The 15,084-nt window shown below is 59.2% G+C and overlaps 2 protein-coding genes across 2 annotated transcripts in view; one reads left to right on the forward strand and one right to left on the reverse strand.

Annotated features, from left to right (window-relative positions):
- LOC113838540 (acetylserotonin O-methyltransferase-like) overlaps positions 1–1,628 on the forward strand; it is a 6,600-nt gene extending 4,972 nt beyond the window's left edge. Inside the window, exons 4-6 of the mRNA XM_035453753.1 lie at positions 592–735; positions 1,051–1,161; positions 1,351–1,628. Of these exons, the coding sequence (XP_035309644.1) occupies positions 592–735; positions 1,051–1,161; positions 1,351–1,562 (467 nt within the window). The 3' untranslated portion in view covers positions 1,563–1,628. The remainder of the gene's footprint in view (positions 1–591; positions 736–1,050; positions 1,162–1,350) is intronic.
- Positions 1,629–1,795: 167 nt separating this feature from the next.
- LOC113838539 (dehydrogenase/reductase SDR family member on chromosome X homolog) lies at positions 1,796–13,826 on the reverse strand. Its single transcript, XM_027434166.2, is given in 9 exon segments — positions 1,796–2,194; positions 3,231–3,438; positions 3,792–3,898; positions 3,900–3,973; positions 3,976–3,999; positions 4,549–4,650; positions 4,782–4,850; positions 4,987–5,094; positions 13,673–13,826. Coding segments are annotated over 9 exon segments (984 nt in total). The 5' UTR covers positions 13,782–13,826; the 3' UTR covers positions 1,796–2,011.
- Positions 13,827–15,084: the final 1,258 nt, after the last annotated feature.

Consider the following 15,084-nt stretch of genomic DNA (forward strand, 5'->3'; position numbering starts at 1 on the left):
TCCCCTCAACCTGACCCCGTCCCTCTCACTGACCCCGCCCTCACTCCATAGAACCCGCCCCTCTCACTGACCCCGCCCTCCTCTCACTGACCCCGCCCCTCACTCTATGAAACCCCGCCCCTCTCACTGACCCCGCCCCTCACTCATGCAAACCCGCCCCTACTCACTGACGCGCCCCTTCACTCAATGAACACCGCCCCTGCTCACTGACCGCCGGTCCCTCTCACTGACCCGCGCCCCTCTTCACTGACCCCGTCCTTCTCACTGACCCCGCCCCTCACTCATGAACCCGCCCCTCTCACTGACCGCGTCCCTCTCACTGCACCCCGCCCCGCTCTCACTGACCCCGCCCCTCTCACTGACCCGCCCCTCTCACTGACCCCACCCCTCACTCATGCAACCCGGCCCCTCTCATCTGACCACCGCCCCTCGTCACTGACACCCACCCCTCACTCAATGAACCCGCCCCTCTCACATGACCCCGCCCACCTCACTCATGAAAAACCCGTCCCTTTCACTGATCCCGCCCCTCACTCCATTCCTGACCACCCCCCTCCCACTGACCCGCCCCTCTCACCGACCCCGCCCCAGGAGGCTCCGGCGCCCTGGCCGCCGCCCTCGCCCGTCTCTACCCCGGCAGCAGCGTCACCGTGTTCGAGACCCCGGAGGTCGCGGCCGCCGCCCAGCAGCACTTCCGGGTCCCGGGGGCGGAGCCGAGCGTCCGCTTCGTGGGAGGTGCGGGCTTCCGGGGGCGGGACCTGGGGGTGGTTCCCGCATGTCAATCATCCTCAGCACCGCCCATCGGTCATTTAATGTCCAATCCTGCCCTCCCGTCAAACTGTAGCCCCGCCCACTTGTCAATCACACTTAGGCTGCCTGGACCTCTCAATCATTGAGAAAAGCCCCGCCCATTTGAGTCTTTAGCCCCGCCCTCAGGTCCATCAGTTGTGGCCCCGCCCACCTGTCCGTCATTCACTCAGAATCCCCGCTCACCCGCCACACTTTCTCTCCGGCCCCTGACGTCACTAACTGTCCCGGCCCCGCCCCCAGGAGACTTCTTCCGGTCGCCCCTCCCCCCTGCCGACCTTTACGTCCTGGCGCGGGTTCTGCACGACTGGGACGACGCGGCCTGCGCGGAGCTGCTGGGGAGGGCGGGGCGCGGTGAGGAGGGGGCGGGGCTTCGGGATGATGGGCAGGGGCCTCGGGAGGAGGGGCGGGGTGCAGTGAGGAGGCGGGGCCTCAGGAGGAGGGGCGGGGTCTCGGGGAGGGAGGGACGGGGCCTCGAGAGGAGGGCGGGGCCCATCTCTATGACCCCGCCCCCTGCTCTCTGACGTCACTCCGATCCCGCAGGCTCCGCCCTGCTCCTGGTCGAGGCCGTGCTCTCCCCCGGGGGGCGGGGCCCGCTGCCCGCGTTGCTGACGTCACTCACCATGCTCGCCCAGGCCGCTGGGCGCGAGCGGGAGGAGGCGGAGTTCCGGGCGCTGACGGCAGCCGCGGGGTTTCCCGACCTCACCCTGCGCCGCCCAGGGGGTCCGTTCGCCGTCATGCTCGCCCGGAAGTGACGTCAGCGAGGATGACGTCAGCGCGCTCTCCAGGGTGCGGGGCCGGGAATAAACCTTATATTTGCACCTGAGCTGTCAATCATTTCCGCAGCCCCGCCCCATGCTGACAATGTCAGTCAGCGCCGTGGGCAGGACTTCCTGCCGGGGTTGTGTCAGTCAATCTACCGTCACCCAGGCGGAGGGCGGGACTTCCTGCCCCCGGCCCCGCCCCCCGCAAACCCCACGCAGTGGACTCAGATCTCAGTCTCTTTATTGACCATTGGAGGCGGGGCCGGGAAATGGGCGGTGCCTCCGTGACGTCACCGCCACAGCCTTCAGTCATGACTCGGGGCGGGGCCTCCGTTCCTGTGACGTCCTCGCCGACCTCCCGGCCCCGCCCCGTCTTCACTCCTGGGCGTGGCCGAGTTGTCGTTGGGCGGGGCCTCCCGGAATCACTGCCCTGGGTGACGTCACTCCTCCCGGCCACGCCCACGGCGCGCTCGGCCGCCGCCCACAGCCTCCTGCAGCCCGGGGTCTCCCGAGAGGCCGAGCGGCGCCGCGGGGGCCTCGTCCACGAAGTAGACGCCGCCCTGGTTCTCCAGCTCGGGGGCGGCGGCCACGAAGACCGGGGTCCAGGCGCCCTCGGCGGGGGTCTGCGGGGCGGGGCCGGGGGGGGCGGGGAGGGGGCGGGGTCAGAGTCAGGGAGAGAGAGAGAGTCAGAGAGAGAGAGTGCTCCCCACACAGTGCTCCCCACACAGTGCTCCTCACTTAGTGCTCCCCGAACAGTGCTCCCCACACAGTGCTCCTCACTCAGTGCTCAGTGCTCCTCACTCAGTGCTCCCCGAACAGTGCTCCCCACACAGTGCTCCTTAGTGCTCCCCAAACAATGCTCCTCACTCAGTGCTCCTCACTCAGTGCTCAATGCTCAATGCTCCCCACACAGTGCTCAATGCTCCCCACTCAGTGCTCCTCACTCAGTGCTCAATGCTCCCCACTCAGTGCTCCTCACTCAGTGCTCGTCACTCAGTGCTCAGTGCTCCTCACTCAGTGCTCAGTGCTCCTCACTCAGTGCTCCTCACTCAGTGCTCCTCACTCAGTGCTCAGTGCTCCTCACTCAGTGCTCAGTGCTCCTCACTCAGTGCTCCTCACTCAGTGCTCCTCACTCAGTGCTCAGTGCTCCTCACTCAGTGCTCAGTGCTCCTCACTCAGTGCTCCTCACTCAGTGCTCCTCACTCAGTACTCAGTGCTCGTCGCTCAGTGCTCCTCACTCAGTGCTCCTCACTCAGTGCTCCTCACTCAGTGCTCCTCGCTCAGTGCTCCTCACTGTGCTCCTCACTCAGTGCTCAGTGCTCCTCACTCAGTGCTCCTCACTCAGTGCTCCTCACTCAATGCTCCTCACTCAGTGCTCAGTGCTCCTCACTCAGTGCTCAGTGCTCCTCACTCAGTGCTCAGTGCTCCTCACTCAGTGCTCCTCACTCAGTGCTCAGTGCTCCTCACTCAGTGCTCCTCACTCAGTACTCAGTGCTCATCGCTCAGTGCTCCTCACTCAGTGCTCAGTGCTCCTCACTCAGTGCTCAGTGCTCCTCACTCAGTGCTCCTCACTCAGTGCTCCTCACTCAGTGCTCCTCGCTCAGTGCTCAGTGCTCCTCACTCAGTGCTCCCCGCAGTGCTCCCCGCAGTGCTCCTCACCTTGAACAGGGCCCCGCCCAGCGCGCTCTTCGCCGCCCTCAGGCCCCACCACGCCCCCCGGTACAGGGCGGTAGCGACCACGCCCGGGTCGGCCATGTTGGAGGTCACGGGGTCGCCCGACGCCGCCAGCAGCCGCTGCAGCCGCCTGGCGAACAGCACGAGCGCCAGCTTGCTCGCCGCGTAGGCCGCGTGCGCGGAGTGGGCGGGGCTGCGGGGCGGGGCGGGGGCGGGGTCAGTCCCGTCACACCCGCTTCAGCCAGCCCCGCCCACTTCCGTGTTTCTGATCGGGCCACAGGCCTTGCACCTCAGGCCACGCCCCCTCAGCCCCTGCCCCCGCCCACTCCTGAGGACCCCAGAGGCCACGCCCCCTGAGCCCTCCCAGGGCCACTTCCGCTTTTCCCTTGCCCACTTCTGCCAGCCACGCCCACTTCCGGGTGTGTCCCGCCAATTTCCTGCTGACTCCGCCCACCTCTAGCTCAGCCCCGCCCCCGCCCGTAGTTCAGGGATCTGAATCTGCACAGGCCCCGCCCCCGGGCCCCGCCTTCCTGCGGCCCCGCCCACCTGGCGCGCAGCGCGTCCACGTCCAGCCGCCCCACGTAGTGCGTGGCCGACGCCACGGTGACGACGCGCGACCTCCGACCCCGTGACCCCGCCGCGCGCAGCAGGCCCCAGCAGCAGCCGCGTCAGCAGGAAGTGGGACAGGAAGTTCACGCCCAGGTGCGGCTCGAAGCCGTCGGGGGTCGGGCGGGGGGGGCCAGCATCACGCCCGCTGCGGGGAGAGGGCGGGGCCGGCGTGAGGGGCGGGGTCGGGGTGAGGGGAGGGTTTTAGGATGCAGTGGGCGGGGTGAGGTCACTGAAGGGCAGGCCAGGGGGCGGGGACGGAATGAGTGAGGACCCTCATTTGCATATGCAAATGAGCTGCCGGTTTGTCTTTGTGGTGTGTCCCGGTGAAGCCACGCCCACCCCGTGAGACATGCAAATGACCCATGAATATGAAAATGAGGCGGTGGGTGGAGCCTGCAGCTCCTTGTCTGAGCGCCTCATTTGCATGCCCCTCCCCCTTTGAGCCCCGGCGATGCAGAGGCGCAAACGGGCCCATGAATATGCAAATGTCCACTCGAATATGCAAATCAGCCCGGCCCAGCCCCAGGGACCGCAAGGCGAGGCTCATTTGCATATCGAGGGTTGGGTCGCTGAATATTCATGGCCTCATTTGCATCTCAGTCTCTGACCCGGAGTCTCATTTGCATACGCAGCTGTGGCCCCACCCACCCCGCCCCCACGGCCCCGCCCACCCTGGCCCGGCCCCGCCCCTCACCGTTGTTCACGAGCACGTGCAGCGGGAACCCCAGGGACAGGAAGTCGCTGGCGAACTTCCTGACGGAGGCCAGGGAGGCGAGGTCACAGAACAGGAAGTGCACTGCCGGGGCGGGGCGGATAGTGGCGTCAGCGGGTGGCACTCAGCGCAGCCCCGCCCCTCTCACCAGCCCCGCCCCTTCCCACCCACTGCCTCCTACACCACCGGCCCCGCCCCGGCCCCGCCCCGCTCACCCTTCTCGTTCTGCGTCTCCGCCCGGATCCGCGTCACCACTTCCTGCGCCGTCGCCTCGTCATTTCCGGCTGGAACAGGAAAAATCGACCCACGGTGGTGTCACACTGAGAACCCGGAAATCCACCCACTATGGGCGGAAGTGAGCCCCTCCCCAGGCCAGGCCCCGCCCCCGCCCTGCCCGCCCTGCCGCCCCCGACACCTCACCGATGACCACCCGGAAGTCCAGGGCCGCCAGCTGCCGCGCCGTCTCCAGGCCGATGCCCGCGGTGCCGCCCGTGACGATGGCCACGCGGCCCGGCTGCCGGGGGAGCACTGCGGACAGGAAGTGGGGCGGAAGTGAGGACGGGAAGTGAGAGACGGGAAGTGAGGACAGGAAGCGAGGACGGGAAGTGAGGGACAGGAAGTGAAAGAAGGGAAGTAAGGGACAGGGAAGTGAGGACAGGAAGTGAGAGAAGGGAAGTGAGAGATGGGAAGTGAGGGACGGGAAGTGAGGGACAGGGAAGTGAGAGACGGGAAGTGAGAGATGGGAAGTGAGGGACAGGGAAGTGAGGACAGGAAGTGAGGACGGGAAGTGAAGGCAGGAAGAGAGGGCGGGAAGAGAGGGACGGGGAGTGAGGGACGGGAAGTGAGGGACAGGGAAGTGAGAGACGGGAAGTGAGAGATGGGAAGTGAGGGACAGGGAAGTGAGGACAGGAAGAGAGGACGGGAAGTGAGGGACAGGAAGTGAAAGAAGGGAAGTAAGGGACAGGGAAGTGAGGACAGGAAGTGAGAGAAGGGAAGTGAGAGATGGGAAGAGAGGGACAGGGAAGTGAGGGACAGGGAAGTGAGGGTGGGAAGAGAGGACAGGAAGAGAGAAGGGAAGTGAGAGACGGGAAGTGAGGGACGGGAAGTGAGGGACAGGGAAGTGAGAGACGGGAAGTGAGAGATGGGAAGTGAGGGACAGGGAAGTGAGGACGGGAAGTGAGGACGGGAAGTGAAGGCAGGAAGAGAGGGCGGGAAGAGAGGGACGGGGAGTGAGGGACAGGGAAGTAAGGACGGGAAGTGAGGGACAGGGAAGAGAGGGATGGGAAGTGAGGGACGGGGAGTGAGGGACGGGGAGTGAGGACGGGAAGTGAGGGACGGGGAGTGAGGACGGGAAGGGAGGACAGGAAGTGAGGGCAGGAAGTGAGGGCAGGAAGTGAGGCCTTTTAAAACCTCCCCCATTTACAACCTCAAAAGACGTAAACGCTCAGCCCTGGGAAGCGTCCTCGCCGCCTTTATCATCTCACACCGCAATAATAACGATAATAGCAATAATACTGATAATAATCATGATAATGATAATCATAATAATAATAATAATTATAATGATAATAGTGACAATGAACGACCACCGCGCCCTGTAATGATCAACTAGGCAAAGGCTGCAGAGGCGTCGACGCCACACCACGCAGCTCACGGACTCAGAACGGAAACTCACTCTGCGGTAATTTCTACGTAGACTCTGCCCGTGACTCACGACGTGAGGAGTGTCCCCACCGCTAACTGCTCGCGTCACTCCAGCGACATCGGAGACGGCGTCGCGAAATTTACTCAGTGTCCTGATTGATGTTGTAATAAAAATGACCCGGGTGTCGCAAACCAAAAACGAGCGTTAATCTCCTTCGGCTTAGCGCCTCCGTGAGCACCGAGGCTGAGATTCCCGTTACACCGCTCACCTCTTTAGTTTTTATTTAGAGAAAACTTTATTAGTTTTTGAATCAAACCCACGTGGATAAGGCCTTGCGTATTTAATCCAGTGTCTCAAAGGTGACAGCACAGCTAAGGTTTCCAAAAATCCAAATTATATATGTGTGCATATATTCGAATTTATATTTAAATTCATATTGATATCTATATTGATATTTATGTTGATATTTATATTCATATATATTTATAGATGTTTATGTATATTTATAGTTATATTTAATTATATTTATATTTACGTTTATATTTATATTTATGCTTACTTCTATATATTTATATTTATATATTTATGACGTGTAATTATACATATTTATACTTATTTATATTTATGTATATTTACATTTATTTTATTTATTTGTATTTACATAAGTATATTCATATTTTATTATATGTGTATATTCATATTAATTATATTTGTGTTATATTTATATTTATATGTATTTATGTATATTTATATTTGTATTTATGTTTATATTCATATTTATATTTATATAAAAAGACCGATGTTCTACGTCAACAGCAGCAACAGCGTTTCCAGGCTCCGCAGTGATTTGAACGAAACTGCAGCGACACCCAGAAAACTCCATTAAAAAAAACAAAAAAATCCCAGAGGGAGCGCAGCGCTGTCACCTATCATTTAGTCAATTGACGCATCACACGGTTAACGCCAAGACAGAGAAGTCACGCTCAACACATGGGACGGCCAGGTTCCCAGATCGCCACCCCCACCCCGCGGTGTCTCCGCGGGGACTACAAATCCCACGATGCACTGCGACGCCGCTGGGGCCTGAAAGGAAGGGGGTATGAACGTTTCCTGTGAAAACAAAGGACACTTGGGGTAGCGGGAGCCTTCCGTGGGGACTACATCTCCCATGATGCACAGCGCTATCGCTGGTGTCAAACAGACGGCGTTATAACACTTCCCGGGGTGACTACATCTCCCATGAGGCTCTGCGACCCGGCACAAGCCCAGAACTATGGACTTTCGTCCGCATCCACTGCAAACATTGCATTTTTCCACAGCTTCCCGTGGGGACTACATTTCCCATGAGGATGAGCGCCACCGCAGGATATGGCGGCCGCCCCGGGTCCCGTGAGGACAGAGGGTCCCCCCCAGAAAAGGGAGCGAAGCATCACGGGAAACCGAGTCCTGGCCGGGAAAGATGTCGGGCGCTCCAGTGTCCTCACCGCACCCGGACCGCACGGACCACGGACAAACGCGGAGGGCTGAACGCCACCGGCGGAGGCCGAGGCCACCTCCGTTGCCAAAACCCCGACGACCGGGGACTCCGCGAGTGAGGGGGGGGGCACAGAAGGTGGCTTGCCCCTAACAAACATGGCGGAGTCAGCGCTTCCGGTGCTGGCAGACTCCGTCGCCGGGGGGCGGAGCTCAGGATGCTGGGAAAGCCGGGTTCCCGGGCGTCGGGGGACAGTTTGGGGGCGTCCGGAGACCCCGATGAAGGTAACGGCATCCCCGGAAACGCGCGGAGTTCTCCCCGCCCTCCGGGGGTCCTGGAAACCGCGGCAAAGCAGCTTATGGTTCCCGGAAGAGGAAAATGCCCTCAACAGTCATGGCGGGAGAGGCGCTTCCGGTGCTGGCAAAGGCAGGGAACCTGCTGCTTATTTGCAGTGCAGTCTGCGCATTGCAGTTCCTCGGAAGAGGCCGCAGTGCGAGAGGGAGAACGGGCCTGGGGCAAACGGGCCTGGGCGCCGCCCCCTCCCCGCCGAAGGCCCGAGGCAGAATTCCCCTCCCACCCCACAGCTAGGGCCGTTTGCAGCGAGGGCACCGCGGCGACGCCGCAGATGACGTCACTGTGGAACCGGAAGCCCCGCCTGTCGATTCCCCCACCTGGGCCCCAGGCGGCCACAACACGCGGCTCTGTGAATGGAACGTGAATTTCTTCATCATAAACGACGACCCCACCCCACCCCCGCGCCGCCCCCAGGGACCAAAGAGTCCCTCTCTAACCACGCGCGTGAGAGATGCGCGCTGACGCGGGGTCAGCTCGTTAAACTACAATAAATGAACCTCGCACAGTCGGCAGCAGCTCTCGAACCAGCCGGGCGGCGGGCGCCACCTGAAAGGTTCAGGCATTGACTGGCCTGGCCCCCGTGACCTGCTGGAATCCACTCAGGCAGAACCCTGGTCAGCCCAGGGTTCCATGGGAACTAAGTCTGCAGGCAGGTGCAGAGGACCCCTTTAAAGATGGGCCCTGCCCATTTACGCTCTCGCGCTCTCTCTCTCGTCTCTGTCTCTGTCTCTCTGTTCCTCTGTCTCTCTCTCTGTTCCTGTCTCTCTCTCTCTGTCTCTCTGTTCCTGTCTCTTTGTCTCTCTGATTCTCTATTCCTCTTTGTCTCTCTGTCTCTCTCTCTGTTCCTCTGTCTCTCTCTCTCTCTCTGTCTCTCTGTTCCTCTGTCTCTCTCTGTCTCTCTGTTCCTGTCTCTTTGTCTCTCTGTCTCTCTGTCTCTCTGTTCCTCTGTCTCTCTGTTCCTCTGTCTCTGTCTCTCTGTCTCTCTGTCTCTCTGTTCCTCTGTCTCTCTGTCTCTCTGTCTCTCTGTTCCTCTGTCTCTCTTCCTCTGTCTCTCTGGTCCTCTCTCTCTGTTCCTCTGTTCCTCTGTCTCTCTGTTCCTCTGTCTCTCTGTTCATCTGTCTCTCTCTGTCTCTCACTGTCTCTCTGTTCCTGTCTCTTTGTCTCTCTGTCTCTCTGTTCCTCTGTCTCTCTGTGTCTCTCTGTTCCTGTCTCTTTGTCTCTCTGATTCTCTGTTCCTCTGTCTCTCTGTCTCTGTCTCTCTGTTCCTCTGTCTCTCTCTCTGTCTCTCTCTCTGTTCCTCTGTCTCTCTGTCTCTCTGTTCCTGTCTCTTTGTCTCTCTGTCTCTCTGTTCCTCTGTCTCTCTGTTCCTCTGTCTCTCTGTTCCTCTGTCTCTCTCTCTGTCTCTCTGTTCCTCTGTCTCTCTGTCTCTCTGTTCCTCTGTCTCTCTGTTCATCTGTCTCTCTCTGTCTCTCTCTGTCTCTCTGTTCCTGTCTCTTTGTCTCTCTGTCTCTCTGTTCCTGTCTCTCTCTCTTCCTGTCTCTCTCTTCCTCTGTCTCTCTCTTCATCTGTCTCTCTCTCTGTCTCTCTGTCTCTCTGTTCCTCTGTCTCTGTTCTTCTGTCTCTCTGATCCTCTGTCTCTCTCTCTGTCTCTCTGTTCCTCTGTCTCTCTGTTCTTCTGTCTCTCTGTTCCTCTGTCTCTCTCTTCCTCTCTCTGTCTCTCTCTCTCTGTCTCTCTGTTCCTCTGTCTCTCTCTCTCCCTGTTCCTCTGGCTCTCTCTCTCTGTTCCTCTGTCTCTCTCTCTCTGTTCCTCTCTCTCTCTGTCTCTCTGTTCCTCTGTCTCTCTCTCTGTCTCTCTCTCTGTTCCTCTGTCTCTCTCTGTGTGTCTCTGTTCCTCTGTATCTCTGTTCATCTGTCTCTCTGTTCATCTGTCTCTCTCTCTGTCTCTCTGTCTCTCTGTTCCTCTGTCTCTCTGTCTCTCTGTTCTTCTGTCTCTCTGATACTCTGTCTGTCTGTCTCTCTCTGTCTCTCTGTTCTTCTGTCTCTGTTCCTCTGTCTCTCTCTCTGTTCCTCTGTCTCTCTCTGTCTCTCTGTTCCTCTGTCTCTCTGTTCATCTGTCTCTTTGTTCCTGTCTCTTTGTCTCTCTGTCTCTCTGTTCCTCTGTCTCTCTGTTCCTCTGTCTCTCTCTCTGTCTCTCTGTCTCTCTCTTCCTCTGTCTCTCTGTTCCTCTGTCTCTCTGTTCATCTGTCTCTCTCTCTGTCTCTCTGTCTCTCTGTTCCTCTGTCTCTCTGTCTCTCTGTTCCTGTCTCTCTGTTCTTCTGTCTCTCTGATCCTCTGTCTTTCTGATCCTCTGTCTCTCTGTCTCTCTGTTCCTGTGTCTCTCTCTCTCTGTTCCTCTGTCTCTCTGTTCCTGTGTCTCTCTCTCTCTGTTCCTCTGTCTCTCTGTCTCTCTGTTCCTCTGTCTCTCTCTCTCTGTTCCTCTGTCTCTCTCTCTCTGTCTCTCTGTTCCTCTGTCTCTCTCTCTGTTCGTCTGTCTCTCTCTCTCTGTCTCTCTGTTCCTCTGTCTCTCTCTCTGGTTCTGTCTCTGTCTCTCTGTTCCTCTGTCTCTGTCTCTCTGTTCCTCTGTCTCTCTGTCTCTCTGTTCCTGTCTCTTTGTCTCTCTGTCTCTCTGTTCCTGTCTCTCTCTCTTCCTGTCTCTCTCTTCCTCTGTCTCTCTCTTCATCTGTCTCTCTCTCTGTCTCTCTGTCTCTCTGTTCCTCTGTCTCTGTTCTTCTGTCTCTCTGATCCTCTGTCTCTCTCTCTGTCTCTCTGTTCCTCTGTCTCTGTTCTTCTGTCTCTCTGTTCCTCTGTCTCTCTCTTCCTCTCTCTCTGTCTCTCTCTCTCTGTCTCTCTGTTCCTCTGTCTCTCTCTCTCCCTGTTCCTCTGGCTCTCTCTCTCTGTTCCTCTGTCTCTCTGTTCCTCTGTCTCTCTCTCTGTTCCTCTCTCTCTCTGTCTCTCTGTTCCTCTGTCTCTCTATCTCTGTCTCTCTCTCTGTTCCTCTGTCTCTCTGTTCCTCTGTCTCTCTGTTCCTCTGTCTCTCTGGTCATCTGTCTCTCTCTCTCTGTTCCTCTGTCTCTCTCTGTGTGTCTCTGTTCCTCTGTCTCTCTGTTCCTCTGTCTCTCTCTTCCTCTGTCTCTCTCTTCCTCTGTCTCTCTGTTCATCTGTCTCTCTCTCTGTCTCTCTGTCTCTCTGTTCCTCTGTCTCTCTCTCTGTCTCTCTGTTCCTCTGTCTCTCTCTGTCTCTCTCTGTCTGTCTCTCTCTGTCTCTCTGTCTCTCTCTCTCTATCTCTCTGTCTCTGTTCCTCTGTTCCTCTGTCCCGCTCTCTGTCCCGCTCTCTGTGCTACTCCGTGCCCCACCCATGCTCTCTCTCTCTCTCTCTATGGTGACTGGCCGTGGCCGTGGCCGTCAGCCATTTACCCTGTTCCTCCTCCTCGTCTCCCATTCTCCCGCCCTTTATAATAAACTAGAGTCTGACGCCCCACGTCTCACGTTTTCTCTTTTCTTCTTTTTAAACAAAACAATAACAACACCGCGGTGGGGGCCGGGACCCCGGAGGCCTCCGTTTCCCGGGGGTCAAACGTCAACCAGGGGAACTGGGGGACCCGAGGGAGACAGGGCTGACGTCACTGACACCCCCCCTCCTCTGGGACTGACGTCACTGACCCCCCATGGTCCTCTGGGGCTGAGGTCACTGACCCCCCATGGTCCTCTGGGGCTGAGGTCACTGACGCCCCCCATGGTCCTCTGAGGCTGACGTCACTGACGCCCCCCTATGGTCCTCTGGAGCTGACGTCACTGACGCCCCCCTTGGTCCTCTGGGGCTGAGGTCACTGACGCCCCCCATGACCTCTGGGGCTGACGTCACTGACCCCCATGGTCCTCTGGAGCTGACGTCACTGACGCCCCCCTTGGTCCTCTGGGGCTGAGGTCACTGACGCCCCCCATGACCTCTGGGGCTGACGTCACTGACGCCCCCGACATTCCCTCTGGGGCTGACGTCACTGATGCCCCATCCCCACCCCCCGACCCGCCACCCGGGGACTAAGTTTGGGAGGCAGTGAAGGCACATTGCCCCTAACATACATGGCGGAGGCGGCGCTTCCGGTGCTGGCAAACTAAGTCGCCGCGGGGCGGAGCACAGCATGCAGGGAAAGCCCGGTTCGCCAGCGTGGGGAGACACTTAGGGGACGTCCGGAGACCCGGATAAAGGGAACGAGATCCCTGGAAACCCTCCGAGGTCTCCCCGCACGCCGGAGGCCCTGGAAACCGCAGCAAAATCGCTTACGGTCCCCGGAAGGCAAAATGCCCTCAAGCAGCATGGCGGGAGAAGCGCTTCCGGTGCTGGCAAACTGCATTGCGGCAAATAGGGCGCAGCGTGGGCGGAATCCCGAGGTTACGGGGCTCACCGGAAGTTAATGAGACATCCCGGGAACTCCCCCAAAGCTATCGGGAGCCCAGGGAACGCGCGGAACGGTCCGCGGCTCCGGAGCAGCTCCGAAAACATCACAAACGGGGCTTCCGGTTCCAGGATCGCAAAGTTCCATCAACAAAGATGGAGGAAAGCGAACTTCCTGTACTGGCAAATTGGCCTGCAGGACACACGGGGGCTGCTGTCGGCGAGACCCCGACTTTGCGCCGCTTCTGCAAAAAACGATCACACATCCGGGGACTCCCCGAAGGAAACGGACGACCCAGACACCCCCGGAATCGTCCCGGGCCCCGGATCGCCTCTACGGCAGCCGCTTCCGTTTGCCAGGCCCCAATGTTCCAACAAGAAAGATGGCGGAAGCGGCATTTCCTGTACTGGCAAATTCCGCTGCGGGAAATGCGGGCGCTGCTTGCGGGGAGGCCCGGGTTTAAAGGCTCCGGGAGTTGATCTGAGACATCCGGGGACCCTGCCGAAACCAACGGGAGCCCCCGAAAACCCCAGAAATCTCCGGGGCCCGGAAAAGGCTTTCCAAACTGTAGAACAGGTGCTTCCGTTATGCACAATGCAGGGTTCCCTCGATAAACATGGCGGAAACGGAACTTCCGGTGCTGGCAAATCCCATTGCTCATAGGGGGAGCGGGGCATGCTGGGAAATTCCCTATCGTATCCGCGTCAGACAGATCTGGGGGACACCAGGGGGTCCCGGGAATGTACAGGGCGTCCCAGAAACGCCCAAACCACAACCGAGCTCCGGGCGGCTTTAAAATCCGCAGCGGATCACCTTCAAGTTCCCGAAAGGAACGACGCCCTCAATAAAAATGGCGGAGGGAGCACTTCCGGTACTGGCACATCGCACTGCGGTTTAACAGCGCGCAGCATGCGGATAAACCGCATTTTTTCGCCTGTGCGGATGTTTGCGGGACATCCGGGGATCCCAGTGAAGGGACAGGGCGGCCGGAAAAGACCAGAGTACACCGGGCCACGAGGGGGAAGAGAGAAACCGCAAAAGAGGCACTTCCGGATGCCTTCCCTAATGAAAAATGGCGGAAGAGGGACTTCCGGTCACTTTGCAAAACTTTTCCACCCCATGGACCCCGATCGGGGGCGCGAACCGCTACTGCGCAAACCGGGTCCCCCGCGCCGCCCCTGCGCGCCCCACGTGACTCACCCGGCGGCCGGAAGCCCCCGCGCAGGCGCCGCAGCAGCTGCCGGAAGAGGACGGCGGCGCCCACGGCGTAGGCCAGGAGCGTGGCGCGCAGGGCGCCGAGCAGGGACATGGCGGGGCCACGCCCACTTCCGGGAACGCCCAGGAGACGCCCCAGGGAACAGGGACACGCCCGCGGGGGATTCCGGGACACCGGAAGTGCTGATGTCAATCAAAGCCGCAGCGCTGCCCACAGGGTGATCCACTGATAAAAACCCCGCCCCAATAAACGTCAATCATGTATAGCTCCACCCTCAGGAAAGTGTCAGCCACAGGTGTCAGCCCCACACTCTGGAAATGTCAATTAAACATGAAGCCACGCCCACAGGGAAAGCCCATTAGTCTAACCACGCCCTCAGGAAACGTCAAACAGGGATTAGCCCCGCCCAATGTGAAATTGAGGGGACCTAAACCACGCCCAGAAGAAATGTCAGTCAAAGCGAAAACTCCGCCCAATTGGAGAGGATCTTGATATAAACCCCACCCACAAGAAATGTCAATCATGGACAAACCCGGCCCGTAATAGAGTTTGAATGTCACCACGCCCAAACGTAATGTCAATCAACCCAGAAGCTCCGCCCACAGAGAGACCCATCAGTCACCATCACAGACCCCGCCCTCACAGTCATCATCACAGACCCCGCCCTCACAGTCACCATCACAGACCCCGCCCTCACAGTCACCATCACAGACCCCGCCCTCACAGTCACCATCACAGACCCCGCCCTCACAGTCACCATCACAGACCCCGCCCTCACAGTCACCATCACAGACCCCGCCCTCACAGTCACCATCACAGACCCCGCCCTCACAGTCACAGACCCCGCCCTCACAGTCACATCACAGACCCCGCCCTCACAGTCACCATCACAGACCCCGCCCTCACAGTCACCATCACAGACCCCGCCCTCACAGTCACCATCACAGACCCCGCCCTCACAGTCACCATCACAGACCCCGCCCTCACAGTCACCATCACAGACCCCGCCCTCACAGTCACACATCACAGACCCCGCCCTCACAGTCACCATCACAGACCCCGCCCTCACAGTCACCATCACAGACCCCGCCCTCACAGTCACCATCACAGACCCCGCCCTCACAGTCACCATCACAGACCCCGCCCTCACAGTCACCATCACAGACCCCGCCCTCACAGTCACCATCACAGACCCCGCCCTCACAGTCACCATCACAGACCCCGCCCTCACAGTCACCATCACAGACCCCGCCCTCACAGTCACCATCACAGACCCCGCCCTCACAGTCACCATCACAGACCCCGCCCTCACAGTCACCATCACAGACCCCGCCCTCACAGTCACCATCACAGACCCCGCCCTCACAGTCACCATCACAGACCCCGACCCCGCCCT

This window comes from Cricetulus griseus, unplaced genomic scaffold (assembly GCF_003668045.3).
Source record: "Cricetulus griseus strain 17A/GY unplaced genomic scaffold, alternate assembly CriGri-PICRH-1.0 unplaced_scaffold_2, whole genome shotgun sequence".
Taxonomy (NCBI): domain Eukaryota; kingdom Metazoa; phylum Chordata; class Mammalia; order Rodentia; family Cricetidae; genus Cricetulus; species Cricetulus griseus.